General features: G+C 32.2%; 3 protein-coding genes across 4 annotated transcripts; all 3 read right to left on the bottom strand.

Moving 5' to 3' along the window:
- Positions 1 to 1,324: 1,324 nt before the first annotated feature.
- Positions 1,325 to 7,454, bottom strand: LOC25489034 (EH domain-containing protein 1). Its single transcript, XM_024778831.2, has 16 exons — positions 7,153 to 7,454; positions 6,750 to 6,829; positions 6,071 to 6,139; positions 5,927 to 5,984; positions 5,543 to 5,595; positions 5,422 to 5,458; positions 5,244 to 5,299; positions 5,012 to 5,125; positions 4,807 to 4,909; positions 4,634 to 4,683; positions 3,545 to 3,673; positions 3,015 to 3,266; positions 2,827 to 2,906; positions 2,524 to 2,650; positions 1,757 to 1,900; positions 1,325 to 1,672 (listed from the first exon to the last, which is right to left on the bottom strand). Exons 1-16 carry the CDS (start codon positions 7,244 to 7,246, stop codon positions 1,487 to 1,489), a joined length of 1,632 nt encoding a protein of 543 aa, XP_024634599.2. The 5' UTR covers positions 7,247 to 7,454; the 3' UTR covers positions 1,325 to 1,486.
- A 623-nt stretch (positions 7,455 to 8,077) lies between these two features.
- Positions 8,078 to 11,246, bottom strand: LOC25489033 (uncharacterized). 2 transcript variants are annotated; one of them, XM_039831175.1, is made up of 4 exons: positions 11,110 to 11,246; positions 10,403 to 10,588; positions 9,997 to 10,081; positions 8,078 to 8,473 (listed from the first exon to the last, which is right to left on the bottom strand). In XM_039831175.1, exons 1-4 carry the CDS (start codon positions 11,147 to 11,149, stop codon positions 8,269 to 8,271), a joined length of 516 nt encoding a protein of 171 aa, XP_039687109.1. In that variant the 5' UTR covers positions 11,150 to 11,246; the 3' UTR covers positions 8,078 to 8,268. The 2 variants fall into 2 exon arrangements, with proteins under 2 accessions (XP_039687109.1, XP_039687110.1); XM_039831176.1 differs by having other exon boundaries at positions 8,078 to 8,469.
- Positions 8,078 to 13,471, bottom strand: LOC120575757 (putative pentatricopeptide repeat-containing protein At1g12700, mitochondrial). Its single transcript, XM_039831174.1, has 2 exons — positions 13,345 to 13,471; positions 8,078 to 12,772 (listed from the first exon to the last, which is right to left on the bottom strand). The coding sequence occupies exon 2, from the start codon at positions 12,770 to 12,772 to the stop codon at positions 11,405 to 11,407; it is 1,368 nt and encodes a 455-aa protein (XP_039687108.1). The 5' UTR covers positions 13,345 to 13,471; the 3' UTR covers positions 8,078 to 11,404.
- Between the last annotated feature and the right edge of the window lie 4,202 nt (positions 13,472 to 17,673).

Below are 17,673 nucleotides of genomic sequence, written 5' to 3'. Positions count from 1 at the left end.
ATGATGTGTATCTATTAGGTCCTGATTCCAATTGATGGAATTGTAACAGTGACCTAAAATCATCTATACAAAATTACAATTATTTGATGATAGAATACAAAAACATCATGTCCGTTCTTAACAAATTAAAGCAACCGATTGAAAAACACAAACGATTATCACCAAAAGAGTCATAATGTTATATGAATTTATAACAGCAATTAAACAGGCACATAAATTTCATAACTATCATGGTTGATTACCAAAAGAAAACCAAAAACCAATTTCTAATGATCATATTCCTATGCAATCACGTATATACACAAGTAAATTATATGAAAGCGAAAAACTATGAATTAGTGAATATATTATATGAATACCTTTTCAGTGATTAGAGCGTGTTGATAACGTGTTATGAAAATAAGTAAATAGAGAGAGTAATAGAGAGAAGGAGAAGAAGAGAGAATAGGAGCAGTATTCTTATTCACTGATGTGTGTATCTCAATGTTACAAATGAGCTCTATTTATAAGAAAATAGAGTAGCTTATGAACTAAGTCCAATAAGCTAATAGTATGGCCCAATAACACATTTGCTATTTGGACATCCACTATTAATATTTATAACAAGATGTTTAAAAAGAATCAGGGAAGGAAGAACAAGTATTAAACAAAGTACTCTCCCAACAATTTGAACTTTGTAAGGCTAAACTCTTACTACCGAGGTAGCACCTTCTTTTTTTAGTAAGTTTTTCAAAAAAAACTATCAGAAATGGAAGGAGAAAAATCTGGTGAATACTTTAGTACTTTGGAGTTTGGTTGGATATGTATCAATCATTCAATCTTTTAATGTCATGTATATTTTATATAAATTTATTTTAAAATGAGTTCAAATTTTGAGCTTGTAAAAAAAAAAATTCAAATTTTGAGTAAATTTTGCTTATAGGTACCGTATAAATATTCAACCAAAGTATTCATCTATCAAGAGATAACGGTAATTTTCTGATAAATTTTGCATAAAAGGTTCATGCGACACTTGCCACATGAACTTCTCTTAGCATGTGTCTATAATTTAACGTGATGGCTAAGATTGGTAACTAGAAAATATGTTGTGAACGAAAGTTTGAAAAGAATATAATTTATAAAGATTAAAATGAAAGTTGATATTATACTATGTGAGAAACCGATCATCTCCATTTTTTGACAAAAGGCCGTTTCCATTATTGAGAAAGTGGAAGACCTCTAAACTAGTGACAGGTCCAAACAAATGTAACATCTTTTTTAGAAAATTACAACCTCTATTTCTTTTCAAGTTTTATCTTTGTAGAATGATAATAATGCATCTTCATTTCACAACAAAAATCCCTTCTTCTCAACAATTAGATCTATCTATGATGGTGAAGCCATTATATTGATAATAATATGCACCACATGATACATATTTATCACAAAGCATGCACATTCCTGTACATGCATGCATGCTTTTGTCATTGACATTGCTCTTGCAAACTTAACCATATGGATTTCTAAAAGTCTTTAAGAGATTAGGAATGTCGTGAGCAAGCATATCATCCACGGCTTGTATCGATTTCGGTTTCAATTTCTCAAACTTGTCGATGTTATAACCACTCAACACATCTTTGAAGTGTTCAACATTTGGAAAGTCTCCTGCTGGTAGATGGAACTCCTTTTGTACCTGTTATACATTTTTTTCAATTTTCAATCCTTATTTATCGTAAATTTGTGACCAATTCAGAGTTGTTGGTGGATTCATATATACCTTTGCGAATTCCCCCTCCAAGTTATCAATGAGTTTTTGTTGAGCTTTAGCTTTCCCCATCATGGCAGGCATTTGCTTTTTTAGATGACTGATAATATATGCATGTATTTTGGCAGCTCGAGCTCGTTTTACAAATTCATTGATCTACATTATGTACAAATGTTATCTCAATTACAAAAAGATGCAACTTCAATAGATAAAATAAAAATATATCAGATGTTAGCATAGTGGTTAGTGCTTAGCTTTGCAATCTAAAGAGGCATAGTTCAGTTCAAACTCTTAGCGACCCTAGCACATCGGTGATCGCTTGGCTTTTTAATATAAAAGGACATATTTAGGTTCGATTTGGAGACTATGTGGCCAAGTGTCTCTCCCTTCGCACTAAATAAATAATATCATCCCCCCTCCCATATTAATTTCTTAAGAAAACATGATTAGTTACTTAAGCTGAAATTCAAGAGATCGGATACACAACAGCTATGAAGTCAATACCACAACAAAAATTTGCATAACATGGTACTAATGTGGTAAGGACGTCAATCCTTTTACTAATGTTATCCCACTAAATATACTAAAAAGTACTCTCGAATCGTTATTATTTCATCCCTATGCCAGTTATCTTTCAAGCTTTTGTGGTTCATCCTTTACTTACTCCACAAATGAATCTCATCAACGAATTTAGCTAATATAAAAAATTGCACATGTGTGTAGTATTTACGTTGAGAAAAGCATTATGCTTAAAAAATTTAATCAAATGAAAACCTTACTTTACGATCACAAGCCTTCTTTGGTATATCTTTTAGATCTGTAAGAAGGTCTTCCTGTTCTCTTTCGAAGAGTTCATTGCCAAGTACACCATTGACAACATTGTTTACAGGCTGGTCATTGAAGGATCTGCCAATATAAGTCAATGTCATAAGATTTAAATCACATCTAAATTTATAGAGACTTATATATAAGTGGCTATGCCATATGCACATAATTAAATTGTTTATCCAAGCATTGGCAAATATAACATTTCAAGATTGATGGTAGAGAATGTGTGCACATGACATATATGAGTAGCATACCCTATATACACCCGCGTGACTTCTGGAATATTGAGCACTTTCCCAAGTGACCACATTAAAGCACCGTAAATTCTCATTAACTGAAACATTAGGGCACACAATTATATATAAAATTATATTCTCCGACTATGTTTCAAAATATTTGCTAAGCAAACAAATACAAAATGAATTGTTTAATGTTATCTTACCTGTTGAGTATCAACTTGGTCTGCCTTGTTTAAAACCACTCTAATTTTATCATCATGCCCCTTGAGGGATGTTATCACACGTTTGAACTCGTCGCTGATATCAAGTTTGTGAGGATCAAATAGGAGGAGTATTAAATCAGACTTAGCAGCAAACCAAGAAGTTACGCCGGTAAAATCATATGATCTCTCTAATCGTTGCTTTTCTCCTGATAGAACTCCAGGGCTGTCCACAAATGTAATGTGCTCTAGTAGCTTTGGACAAATGAGAAAAAGTTAGTTCCAAATGCTACAAAAATGAAAAAACTTAATTACTATATACTGGCACGGTAAAATCATATGATCTATGTGATTGTTGCTTTTCTCCTTATTGAATTTGCAGATATTTTAGAAAATATATTATGACACAAATTATGTTGATAATATTGGTCATGTGTAAAACTTTTTTTTATGTTGTTATTGCATAGTTAATAAACTCAACGACTAAAATCTGCTAATAATTTTTTTCCAATTTTTTTCTAGAGAAAACTTACAGGATGAGGCATTGTAGAACACTCAAACTTTGACAAAAAAGCGGAGCCAAAATTTGTAAGACCACCAAATGGCATGTCTGCTTGGACAGCAACAGTATTACCAGGAATACTTCTCTCATCAGGTCCAGACTGCATAGATAACAATCACTTCACGATATCATACTTGGCACTCAAACTACTATGACCATAAAATCATATATCATAAATGCCCACAGCAATCTTATAAGCCAACTTCACATTTCATTTTTTAAAATGATTACAACTTAAACTATAAGAGATTTTGAAGAGAATAAAGTAATATAAAAACACAACCAATATCTCATAAATATAATTAAACGATATCGAGGATCAGAACTAACATATATGCCTGCAAAGACTGCAATGTATTTCAGTGAAAAATTCCGAAAGATATCACCAAGTGTTCCTGTAGTGTGAAGCTTGCTTTATTTATTGTAACTCAACAACAATGTTCCCTCATTTTATTTGAACAGTCATGGACTATGTACCATTTGTTATATATTAATTTGAAAATTCTTAAGCCAAGTTTGCAATTACAGGCTTGATGTTCAAGCATATATCTAGGACTGTTAAAAAAGTCAAAACCGAACTGAACCGAAAAGGACCAAACTGTGACTGGAACTTCACAAACCAAACTGAACTAGTTCAATTCAGTTCAGCTCATGAACTATCTTTCACAGTATGGTTCTTTTCGGTGAGTTGCAGTTCGGTAGTTGGTTTTTTTTACAGTCCTAATATTCAATTTAGTTCAGTTTTTGTTTTTCTTAACAGTTCTAATATCTCTTAATAATAAAAATTTGGTATGGTTCGGTTGACAAAGAATCAGTTTGGTCCAAGTTACAGTTTAGTTTTCTATGAAGGTAGATACGGTACATAAACACAAAACCGGTACACCGAACTTTTATACCAGCTTGGAACGGTTCAGTTTTACGAAACTGTTGTAACGGTTAAGTTTTCCTTCGTGAACCGAACTATAGACTCATATGTCAATTTAAGATACAAATTCAAAACTGAAGAAAGCTACCATATCAGTAGTAACTAGTAATGGAGAGTAAATGGTTTAGTACATACCATGACAACAACAAACCTATCAGTTGTTGGTTCAGGTCCAATATGAGCTCCTAATGACAAGTAAATAGAAAAACAAGAAAATAAAATCAGTAACATGTACGGTTTAACAGATATAATAATGACATAAATATATATTACTCGAGTAGAAATCGAGAATGGATCAAACTACTTGCCTGGATAACTACTTTGAAGCATATGTTTAATAAAAGTTGTTTTCCCGGTTGAGTATTGACCCAAAAGCATAACCATAGGTTTGGCATCAAAATCACTATTTGTCTACAATCAATCAATATAGAAGTGAATATGTTTTTTCCGATATTTAAAACGCGGTTAGCTTAATCAAAAAGTTACACAAAAGAACAAGAGTCATATACTGACTAGTAAAGGAGATACGAAATCGTTGAATCGATAGGCAACTTCTAAAGGCTTCAACTTTTGAATGTAAAGTCTCTTCAAACCATCGATAATTGATGTCACAGAGGAAGCAGATATCTGTGGACATAATGCACAAAATGTTGAAGTGGAAAATCAATATGAATGCAAAAAATAAGCAAGTAGCACAACCAGAGAATATCAAATTTCAGAGTAATAGTAATAACAAAATGTGTACCTTTTTTGATGACTTTGCAGAAAACCACTTATCTGAGGGTGATGGCAGCGGACTAACTGCATTATTGCAAATTACGCAAACTTGGAATTTGAAGAGAAGAGAAGAAAGAAATTGAAAAACCAACGAAAATAAATGTGAAAGTGTAAATGACCGTAGTCAATAAAATGAGATATATTACCACTCCTATCTTTATCTTTATGTTTGCGCTTTTTCTTCTGTACATACATAACCATTTAGGTACGGATAAGCACTTTGATTAAATCAACATAAACTATTAGCATTGAGATGGAAATACTTACTGCAACTAATGCGTCCAAACCTTCCATTTTTGGTGGTTTTACGTTTTTTATAACTGAAATCGAAGTAAATCTTCTATTAGGTAGCTTTATCTGAAAGGCACTTACAAGTAACAAAAATATGCATTGCAAAACTATAAAGCACTGACACAAACATCAAACGCGATATCAATATCAATACCGACATGTAATGGAGATAATAATTTAAGAAAATGCAAGTGATTGGATGTAACCAACCACATGTGTTGGTGTCATCAGACGCCTAGACACGACTTCAATCTAGAGTGTCGTGGCTGCATAGTTGCAAAATCATTAACTAAAACATATGTAGAGAGTAGAGTTATCCAACCATACAATAGAGGACAAACCTAAAGATACAGAACTTACGATCACTAGTCAGAAGATCCTGTGTTATTGAGTGGCCAGATTGTCCCAAAGAAACAAGCTACAATTCAAATGGGTTAAAGTCGAAAAAATGATTCGCATTAAAGTTTGATAAAGCAAAGTTTTTTTTTTAATGAAAAGAATTACCTGCATAGAAATAACAAATTCTTTGAAACCAAGATACCCTTCTCGCTTTGAATCTGCAATAGCCCACACCTTAGTTTGGTAAGGTGAGAAACAAAGAAACAATTTAGTTACAAGGAAGATAAAAAAGTGAAAAATAAGAGACTGTGTGGAACTAGCAGCAACTTGAATAATCAATATAATTTCATCTAATGGAAACAATATGGCATCAAAGAAAACTTTTACACGATTCAAATGTAATCCACTATCATCATTGTAATAGTCACTATGTAGTAAACAATAAAATGCCATAGCCTTTGAGTAATATATTTCATTCCTCATTGAGTGGCATAATATTAATAACTCGTTGATAGTGTTAGATGTGTCGATAAGACTTGCAACCATATCTAGAATAGGTTACGAATCTTCTGATATCATCTTAGATTTTAGGTCTGGCTGAACCCCACAAAATCGATGTATAAACACTATAGAGTATAGACCTCATCTCTAGTCGATGTGCACTCTAATTTTTTCCAATAAACCTAAATTATAAAAACTCAAATTTGAGATGCCTTACCAAAGGAAACAAGCCTTTACTTCAAAATACTAATTGACTGGTTTCCACCCTAATGAACACATACATTATTCCTATTTATACAGACACCTTGTTCCAATGCACAAGCCAAATAAAAAAAATTGAAACCTGCTTGAGCTCTTGTCGAGACAAATTCGACATTGCAAAAAATTTGGTGGCTTCAGTCCCGGTAAAGCGACCATCGCCATCTGTATAAAAAACACAAATTTCCAATCACCATATTGTTTTCACAAAAGAGTAAAATGATGCAAAAAAAAATATAAAATATTGCATTAGAAACCACATAAAGGGGAATATGAATACATTAAAAGCTTTATTCAAGGCTACATCAACGTGTGCAGTTTTTCACAAGCATGTAGCATAATTATATCCCTTTATAGAAAAGATTAGAGTAAAAGTTAAATATCAAAAACTTCATAATCATAACAAACATGGTGAAAAACAATATCCTATAAATTTTAATTTACACAAAAGTAAAAAAAAAAAAATGAAATTTTGTTTATAGAATAACCTGCATCTGCATAATTGAACCACTCTTGATAAAGGGTCAGATTCTCTTTCGAGTTTGAATCATTTGGAACCGTGACAATCTCCATACCATGCATGAGCAATGAAAATGAAAATTTGGTTTTTTGTGAAAGAGAATCAAAGAGGGGTTACAAAAATGCAGAGAGATGTTAATTGTTCAAAGGAGAAGAAAGGGTTCCCTTGTTGAAAACAAAAGAGTTCGCGCAAAAATGGTTCTTGTATTTGAGTTAAACCGTTAAAACATGACATGCATTAATCTCGGAATTTGAATTTTTGTTAACAATTAGACACGTGTTATATAGTAAAAGGTGTTTATGTGTTGCACCAAAAAATAAATAAAAGGTGCATGTGTTTTTTATGCTTTAAATTTGGGTATGTTTGGGTTGGCAAAATTATACATGCAAGTCATTGGAAATACGTGTATAGTTGCTTCCTAGTGTCCGGGCACCGGTTACCATTTATATATATATATATATTTGTCATTTATTTTGTTGTAAACCGGATACCCTCTGCACGCGCAATCACAGATATTAATCTCTCGAGTCTTGTGGAATCCAAGTGGAAGGCAAACTCTTCCTGAGAGTTTTAACGCTGCCACGTGCGTAAGGATGGATTCGAACCCAGAATCTTGATGAAGTTAGAAGAAACACGTGTCATCTCATCTAAGCGTTCTTGGGTATATTTATCTTTTTATTAGATGACTATATATATTTTTGTATTACACTAAAAATAGACACAAAATCTGCAATCACTGTAATACAAAACTATTATTTAAAATCATGATAAGAATTTAAAAAGAAAAATATCATCATTCACCCATCATCATAAAATCAATTTTTTTAGGGGATCATGAAATCATCATTAAAAATTATGTATATAAAATAGAAAATGATCAAATATGTCTAAAATATTAAAAAGGTGGGTATCAATTTCATACTCCAACCCTGGCAATTGTTTAAACATCTCCAAACAATAAAGAATTGTAGAAACATTAACAGCTTTATCACTATTAAAAGTATTTTCACTATTTAAACTTTAAACTATACAATCAAATTGATCACACATTTGAGAACCAGCACCTCCTTTCTTGTTATCAATTTCAACCCTTTTTACTTTTTGGCTTTTGAATAGAAGAACTTGATACCTCTTCACCTTGCCCTACTAACTCCTCAACATGCTCACCATAATCTTCACCAGTTGCTTCAGTCCTTATTTCTAGGTCTATAGACCATGCCCATTTACCATGGCTGGATGCCATAGTATCCTTAAAAAGGATCTCCGGCTCCGGCACATATTCTCCCTGTCTTTGAACATTGCAACTTCAGGATATTCCTTACATATAATAAATTTGATTTACTAAATATTGAAAAGGTTGAAATTTTACTTCTATTACTTTCTAGTGAAAATGCATTTTTAACAGTTTAGGCCGAAGTATGCCTCATAAAATAAAACATGCAATTTTGCTAAACAAAAGTCAAAATGGTTATGTTAGGTCAACAGTTACAGGTACCTGTTACAAGCACATGCAACATGATTAATGTCATATCAGATTAAGGCCTTAAAGTTTGTCATATCAGATTAAAATAAGTGAAAGAGAATTAAGGGCTTAAAGTTTGTCATATCAGATTATAATGCATAGCAAGATTAATGTCATTAGTAAAGGAGAGAAAAAGCAAAGATTGATAATATGCATCAGTAAATCTATAAAAGCATGTTCTCTTGTACAAACATCACAGAATTGTTAAACTTAAAGAAGTCACAAGTCACACAAATTGTTATGCTAAATATCACAAAGAATTGTCAAATGTTTCTATAAATTTAGGTCCAGAAATCAGAACTATACTGAATAGGAAGTCTAGTGGAAACCAAGAAACTACAAAAAAGCAGTGCCCTTTGTCAAGAATCTTAACTGAAAATCCATGAACACCAACTTCCCCGCCCACTCAAACAGAAATAAACAAACTAATGATCAAAATCATAGGCTTGAAAACAAAATTGTTTTCAAATTGCGGCATTCTTCATTTTATCAAACATATATATACAGAGGAGCTAGATTTGATTTACTTTCAATTGGAGCCACAACCTTAAGAATATGCAGCAACATCAAGCACAATAGGATAGGAAAAAGCAACAACACCTACTAGTGACAAAAACGACATTTCAAACAACTCTTGACAATATTGACTACTATGAAGCTCAATCGATACCGCAGTAACATGGGTACATCAATTAATCAGGTCACACTCATTATGATAGGACACCAATTACCCTTGGGCCAAATGAGGCTATGTTGGTCTCACCTATGAATTCTAGGCCCACAGTTTGGAGAGTGTATGAGAGGAAGAAAAAGAGGGGAGAGAAGGATACCGTTAAGGGAAATGTTTAGCTGGCAGTTTGTTATGGGAGAGGTTATAAGCAGTGAGCAAGTAAACAAGGCAAACATTCTGTTAGAAGAGAGGACAGAGAAATATTCTCTGAGGAGTCATAGGACTCTGGGTCAGTTGTAGAGAGTCATCTCTCATCTGAATTTTCTATCAATAAACTCACTATTTCATCTAGTCTCTTTTTATTTTTCCTTCTATTACTGTTTCTGCTCTATCACATTATGTGTTCCGATTTGGTAGTAAGAACTTCCGGTTTGATTTTGAAAATAGCAATGAGATTGTTTTATTAATCCTGAAAAATTATAATAAAAAGATTATAATTGAAAAGTTATATATAAATTCAAAAGTTTCATCTATTTCAATCCAACCAAGTTCGAAATTAAAGGTCTGTCATACCCTCTTTCATCTACTGTCACCTATTATACAACCAAGTAAACAAATACCTTACGACTTCAGCAAAAGGTATGCTGAAGAGTAGAGCTAAGTAGAGGTTTATAGCAATTGCAAGTTCTGCATTAGTGAATAAATCTGAAACAAAACCAAAGCAAAACCATAATCAATCTAAAATTTGGGACGTACAGAACAAGGCTAACATTAGCGACATCTATCTATCTCTTTGTCTAAGTTCTACATCTATTTGTCTAAGTTATAAGCAATCTGATACTTAAATTCAGCTAACTAATTGAATAGCCAAGCCTAATGATATACAGCATCAAATCAATAGAAAATCAGAGAAACAAGCAACCAAATCAGGAACAATTGCAATGAAAGTCAACATGAATAAGCAAATATTGGCTGTAAAAATCACAACAAGGAACAACAGCAAAAAACTCAGAAACCCTAGCGTACCTGAGTTACAGAGAATGAAGAAGACGAAGATAGCACAACAAGCAAAGAGAACTAAGAGGAAGAGGTCGAAGAGAACGGATATGTAGCGTTGTTTCTGGTTCAAGAAGAGGTAGAAGAAAAGAACGAAGATAGAACCCTGGTGAGAGAATTGAGTTTTGCAAAATGAACCGGTTCCGTGTTTCCGCTCTGTGTCCAAAATTCATAGGCCCAAATTGATAAGCTTGTAAGGGGAGCTCATAAGCTCTTGTAATTTTTTCATCCAAACAGTTCTACATCTCGCTAGCAGAAAATGGAATAGCAGATGTTATTGCCCTATTAGCGAAACTAGGATAATGTTGCAGTTTTCATTGCGAATTCATCAAAACCCGCTATGCTATAGCGCTATTATCCTATTTGACAATAATGGCCAAAACACATGATTCCCTATTCTAAAGTTACAGCAAAAAGCAATAAGAATTAAGGAACAATGCACTTTTTTACCCTCTTTCTTCTTAAATCTTAACCTCATTGCAAAGCAAAGAGGGGAGATGAGAGGTTTAGGCAAGAAAATGTTTTATAACAGAACTTCAAGCAATAATTTCTAAATCATGAGCAACAAACTTATCCACGCATGTTTCATACTGCAAATCGCAAAAGGTAACTTTAACATACCAGAAGGTAAACTTGAAAACGGTAAATATTGTTTGACTAGGTCATGTGAAACATACCTTCCCTTGTATGAACATCAGACAAACATTTATATATCATCCAGACTCATGTAATTGCAATCAAGCCAAAGCAAGACCTTCATTTTGATTGCATTGAATTGTACTAATATCTTGGCAAAAAAAAAAGCTGCGGCTCTGAACTCTTCGATCTGTTAACGTTTAGAACACCATCATTGTCATAATCCAGTTTGGATTTTCATATACGAACATCATAATGTGCTCGCCCTTGTCCTTTACAGCATACCATTTCATCATTAAGGCTCTCAAAACATGATATGAAAAATTCAGACGAACCTCAGTTCTGCATCAACTCTTGAAATGTGTCGCTTTCTTTATCATCTGAGTAAATGCTTATAAGCAACTCTGTGGTAGTAGCATCCACTGCAAACCCTTTGTTTTTCATTATTTGAAGGTATTTTTTCGACCTTAGAACATCACGTTTTCGCAGCAATCCTTGGACAAAGATATTATAAGAACATTTATTAGGTTGACATCCATTTTCTTCCATCTTCATAAGCAAGTCTTCAGCATCATCCAACAACCCTTTTCTACATAAACCTCCAATCATGATATTAAACGTATACGAATCGAATCTTAACCCTTTAACCAGTAAACGTGCAAGAACCTTCCTTGCATCATTCAACTTTCCATCTTTACACAAACCATCAATCATAACATTATAAATCACAATATCAAGATCTAAATCACTTTCCTCCAAAGCCCTAAACAACAACATCGCCTCAAAACGAAAATGACATTTAATTAAACCATCCAAAACAACAGCACAGGTCAAAAGAGTCGGAACCATACCATATTGCTTCATTGTAAAGAACAATTCTTTAGCAGCCAAAGGTTTACCAACCTCACAAAACCCACTAACAAGTGTTGTCCAAGTCACAACATCAGGATACAAACCTTCATTAACCATTTCATTCAACAAACACATAGCTTTATCAACATCTTTAACCTTACACCAACCATGAATCAGTGAATTATAAGTCACAACACTAGGCAAACACTTCTTCAAAACCATCAAACGAAATACTTTTATAGCTTCATCTATTTCATTCATCAAACAATAACCACCAATCAATGAATTATAAGTCACAACATTAGGTTCCACACCCATTTGCACCATAAAACTAATCACACTTTTAGCCTCCAAAATCAACCCTTCTTTACAAAAACCATCCACCAAAATCGTAAAAGTTTGAACATCAGGCATTACGCCCTTTTCCATCATCTCATTCAACAAAAAATACGCTTTTTTCCATTCACCAATGCTACAAACCCCTTGAATCAAACAATTATAAGTAACCAAACTACCCTTAACACCTTTTTCATTCATTTCCGCAAACAAACTCAAAGCCTCCGAAACAAACCCTCCTTTACAAAAACCATCCATAATTGCATTATAAACAACAACATTCGGTTCATAGTTTCTCTCAACCATATCCCTAATACAACCAACAGCACTAACCATATCCCCAATTTTACACAAACCATTAACCAACGCACCAAATGTGTAACCATTTGGTTCATAACCCGCATTCTCCATTTCGCGGGTTAAACAAACCGCTCGTGCAACATTACCTTCAACACAAAGCCCATTAACAATCGTGTTCAAAGTCACCACTGTCGGCTTTAACCCTGTTTTAAACATCTGGCTCAAAACAGAGAATGCGAATTTAGTATGGCCCAGATGACAAAGACAGTTAATTACAATGTTGAGCGTGTAAGTATCGGCGTTGATGTTAAACGAATGCGCGTGTTTGATTAGTGAAATTGTTGTTGTGTAGTTTTTGGTTTTGGTTATGAATGTGAATAAAAGATTGAAGTCTTTGATGTTAGGGAGAGGTTTGAGTGTGAGCATTTGGTGAAAGAATGTGACGGCGGTGTTAACGTTTGTGAGGGTTCTTATGGTGTTTAAGAGATGGGTTCTTGTGTTTGTTGGGTTGCTGTTAACGGCGTTAGAGGAGAAGTGAAGGTTAGAGGTTAGGTTGTTATGGTTTTTGAGACGGAGATAACATGAAGAGATTGAAGTTCTTGTTGTTCGCATTGTGGAAAAGGAAATGGTGTGAATCTGAATTAGAGTGAAATTAAGTGGAAGAAGGAGATGAAATTGAGAGTGTTTTTGTTAGTAATAATGGTTAAGGGGGGTATGCAAAGCAATTAGATGTAAGAGGAAGAAGGAAAAAGAGGAGAAATGAATTGAGAGAAAAGAAGCAGTGTTACCTGAAAGTGGCTTAATGGAAAATGTCTGTGGCGGAAGAGGACCTGTTCCAACTTCGAAGTGAAGAGGAAAATAGGGATGGATTGTTCGGAACAATTTGAGTTTGATGTTGGGTATAAAAAAAATTTATTAGAATTAAATTATCTGACCTGAACTCTAAATTATTAAGATCTCTTCGCTTAATAATAGGATTGTAAGCACAAAAAAAAAAACATTTTTATATAACATTTTTTTAGGGGAAGATAATTCGTCTCATTTCATCCACAATAATAGAGTAAATGTAATATGGAGGACAATAGAAAGTAATGAGACTACATGTAATATAGATGCTCGATCAAGATTATGAGCGGCTCTATTAGCTTGTCTCCTAACATAAATTAGAGAATAACTAGAATTAGAAAATACAAAGTCCTACAATTAGAGAGTAAAATTCTTAACTCGTTCAGATAGGAGCTATTACCAAGGACACATTCATAACTAGTTGACAATCAGTTTCGAATACTACCTGATTGAGGCTAAGATCAAGAGAAATTTAAGAGTTTTACATTAATTTGTTACAGTTTTAAAAAAAAAATTAGAATTTAAAAAATAAAATCTAAAAACAGCTTCAAATGAGAAGCTGTTATAAGTAGTCTATCAAAAAATATATCTTTCTTAGAGGGAAGAGAAAATATGTTTTAAAAGATTAAACTAATTTTGTAACAAAAAATTCCTTTTATATAGTTGTACCTACACAAACTAAATTATTTGTTTAAAAAAAGTGATTTTTATCACGGTAAACAAATGCAAAATAGATTATGCATCATAATCATAAAATCTCTAAAATATAATCTCTAAATTATTTGATGTAAAAATCACTTTTATTTTAATATGTAACAAACGAGCCCTAAGTTAATTTTTTTTTAAAGGGAACCCTAAGTTAGATATTAATTGGTTCTACCTAAAATTTATTAGAAATTAATTAAAAAATTTACATGAAACATTTAGTGGATAAGATGAATTTCTAATTAAAAAATTTATTAGAAATATAAAGTTAGTTTTTTTTCCTAAAAAAAAAAAACAGTTAGTTTTTTTACTAATAAAATATCATACCTCCTTCCCTAATTATAGGACCCTTTTGAAAAAATAACGGGAATTAAGATAATGGATATTTGTATTAAATATGTTTGTAATTACTATTGTTTTGACAATTTTATCCTTTACGATATAGAGTTGGTTTATGTTTTCAACATGTTATTTATTGTTGATTGAAGAAAAAGATGTATAATAAATAGGGGCATGTATGTAAAGAAATAATTAATGTAGTTGGAAATAACAAAGGTGTCCTATAAAAAGGGACAAAAAAAATTCTCAAAAGGATCTTATAATTAGGGACGGAGGTAGTAGTAGTTAGTTGAAATATTCATGACTAATAAAAAAATTGTTGTTAAAAAAAATGTTGGTTGAAATATTTATGCAAATCATATAAAAACTATTTTATAATAGATAAGTTTAAGGGTCTCTTTGGTTCGAGAGTTTTGAAGGGGGTAGGGGATGGAAGATTTTTAATTTGAAGTGTTTGATTCAATTTTTAGAAGGAGAGAGGAACAAATTTTATTGCAGTGCCAAAATTATCCTTTGATTAATTTAAAATCTAAATATTATCCTTATAATCAATAATTATGTTATATTATTCTTAAAACAACTTTTATTATTATTATTATTATTATATTATTATTATTATTATTAGGTTATATGTTATAGGTTATATTATCTTGTAACAATTTTTTATTACTATTAGGTTATATTATCGTATAACAACTTTTTGTTCTAACTGTTATGAATACAAGTAAATAGAGATGATAATAATAGAGAGAAGGAGAAGAGAGAATAGGAGCAGTATTCTTATTCACTGATGTGTGTATCCCAATGTTACAAATGAGCTCTATTTATAAGAAAATAGAGTAGCTTATGAACTAAGCCCAATAACCTAGTAGTATGGCCCAATAACACATTTGCTATTTGGACATCCACTATTAATATTTATAACACTCCCCCTTGGATGTCCATTGACGATATGCCTCGTTAAAACCTTACTAGAGAAAAACCTAATAGGAGAAAAATTCTAGTGAAGGAAAAAGAGTGCAATATCTTGTGTATGATAATCTGCCTCGTTAAAAACCTTACCAGGAAAACCCAATGGGACAAAACCATGGTTAAGGGAAAAAGAGTGCAGAACACATTTATGTCTCCCCCTCATAAAGACAATCATCTATGAGACGAAGAAAGTCAAATAATATTTATTCTAGTTACTCAAAAGTTTACTTGCATCGACTTTGTTGAAATATCTGGTTTATCTTCATAGTCTTCTTCAAATTAGTAGTGCTTGAGAAGTTTCTTCATATTGAGTTGTTGCAAGACCCCCTTTAAGAAATCAACAAGTTTCTTGTACTTGTAAAATCATCATCCTTGATAAAAGAGTGTTCTTCACTTCCTTGATTATGTTGCTTCTTTAAGATACAAAATATATGCTTGCCTTTGTTCTGATATCTGTATTTACTAACATTGGCAAACCAAAATACCACAATAAATATCATTAACAAAATACATTGATGTTCTCGTTTGAACTAAGATATGGTACTTCAGGACCAATTCAAGTTGTTTATCATTTTCTTGAGGACATGATCTATACTAATATCAAGTGACATCACAATCATTATAGTACACAGTCAACTAGATGTGTCCATATCAAATACATTTGTTATATAAGTTTCTTGATGCACAAAATCTCAATTAAATAATAAATTTGCAAATCCAAACAAACTTTGTGCATGAAACATATTTAATTTCAAATATTTCTATAATCAATAGATGTTAGAATCTCTTCAGGAGTTCAATAATATTTATACCATCATCATTAAAATGATTATAACAAATTCATTTTCAAAGATTTAGAATGGACATATGATGTCATTTCTTCAATATCTCACGAAAATTAATTTTATCGGAGAGTTTCATATACTCATCACTATCACGTGAGTCATACAACTATATTGCAACACATCTTTCATATAAATTGAGCCTTTCATGTAATACTAAACTTAATCAAGCAAGAAAAAGTTCTTGAATTCACTTCAGGTAAATATGTCTCTTAAACATAAACGTTCGACATATATCATCTCACTTCCGGTGAACATATCAAACTCTTTACATGTGTATTTTATCAATGTAATTCTCTTTCGCGCGAAAAATCTTATATATCTAATTAACTTCACATCTTCAAGTGTGCGGACCACAAGTCCAAAAAGTTCGACTTTACAAAGCGAGTTTGATTTCATGTTTTAATCCATGATCCTCGTTAACACTCATCACATATAGCGCTATGTTATAAGCAAAAATATCGTCAACGTTGACTTTAAATTTTGTTCCACCTCATTCCATTCATGACATCATTTATCGAGATCTCTTTATTTTTCATACATCTCAGGTACCTGGTCGGTTCTTCTGGAACTTAAAATCAAATGTCATATGACTCTTTTAGAGTTTACACATCCTTATTTGGGTTATCTTTATTTTTAGCTCCTTTTATTGTTTGAGGATTTTATATGTGGAACTGATTGGTCTACCACGCTTCATGCGCAGTTGAGACTCATTTGCAATAATCAACAGGGACATCTATTTCGATTGGAGCATTAGCAGCTGCTTATTTTATTTGTTTAACTTTGCAAACGAGTTATATTTTGAGGATCAAGATGAGACAATAATATTTTGTTTCAAATAATTCATTTGAATTTCAGGTTCACATTTTCAGCTGCTTATTCTCTCCCCCTAATATTGGGAAAACTAATCAGCCTACTAGGCTGTAAACAAGTTGGCTCAATACAATTTATAATAGATGAAGATTCATATCAAATAGATTTTCCCAATATTCTATCATATTCAATCTAAGTGCATTATATTGGAGTAATTGTGATAGACACAACACATCCAAAAATTTACTTATGTGAGAAATATTAAGTTCTTAATCAAAATATAAATTATAAAATAAGGGGAGGACTTACATATGGTAACTTGTTGGCTTGATGCGAATCAATATTTCAACATATTGGTTATTTCCAAAGTAGAATTTTGAAGGTATGGTCTCATAAGTATAGATCATACAATTAACTTTAGACGTCTAAAGAATGGATCTTCAAGTCCATTTTATGAGCATATGCTACAAGTTGTTTAATATCAATTTCAATTGATAAATGATACTTATCAAATGTTTTTTTTTTTGAAAAGTTCAGAAAATAAACTCTTTGTCAAATTTGTTGACAAGATAATCACACAAACTTTTGGTTTGTGGGTTA

The sequence above is a fragment of the Medicago truncatula genome, chromosome 3 (genome assembly GCF_003473485.1).
Source record: "Medicago truncatula cultivar Jemalong A17 chromosome 3, MtrunA17r5.0-ANR, whole genome shotgun sequence".
Lineage (NCBI taxonomy): Eukaryota > Viridiplantae > Streptophyta > Magnoliopsida > Fabales > Fabaceae > Medicago > Medicago truncatula.
Note: the sequence above shows the minus strand (reverse complement) of the source record. Positions and strands in the feature narration are given on the sequence as shown.

Bases quoted from the DNA above. Each gene is read 5' to 3' on its own strand.
- LOC25489034 (XM_024778831.2), bottom strand. From the start codon at position 7,246: ATGCATGGTATGGAGATTGTCACGGTTCCAAATGATTCAAACTCGAAA. The intron at 5,459-5,542 runs GTAAGTATTTCC...ATGTATGTACAG, and splicing joins GTTTGGACGCATTAGTTGCA to AAGAAAAAGCGCAAACATAA. The intron at 1,673-1,756 runs GTATATATGAAT...AATGTATAACAG, and splicing joins TGGAGGGGGAATTCGCAAAG to GTACAAAAGGAGTTCCATCT.
- LOC25489033 (XM_039831175.1), bottom strand. From the start codon at position 11,149: ATGATATATAAATGTTTGTCTGATGTTCATACAAGGGAAG. The intron at 10,082-10,402 runs GTACGCTAGGGT...GTTTTGTTTCAG, and splicing joins CTTCATTCTCTGTAACTCAG to ATTTATTCACTAATGCAGAA. The intron at 8,474-9,996 runs GTATTTGTTTAC...CAATGTTCAAAG, and splicing joins CCTTTTGCTGAAGTCGTAAG to ACAGGGAGAATATGTGCCGG.
- LOC120575757 (XM_039831174.1), bottom strand. From the start codon at position 12,772: ATGTTTAAAACAGGGTTAAAGCCGACAGTGGTGACTTTGAACACGATT.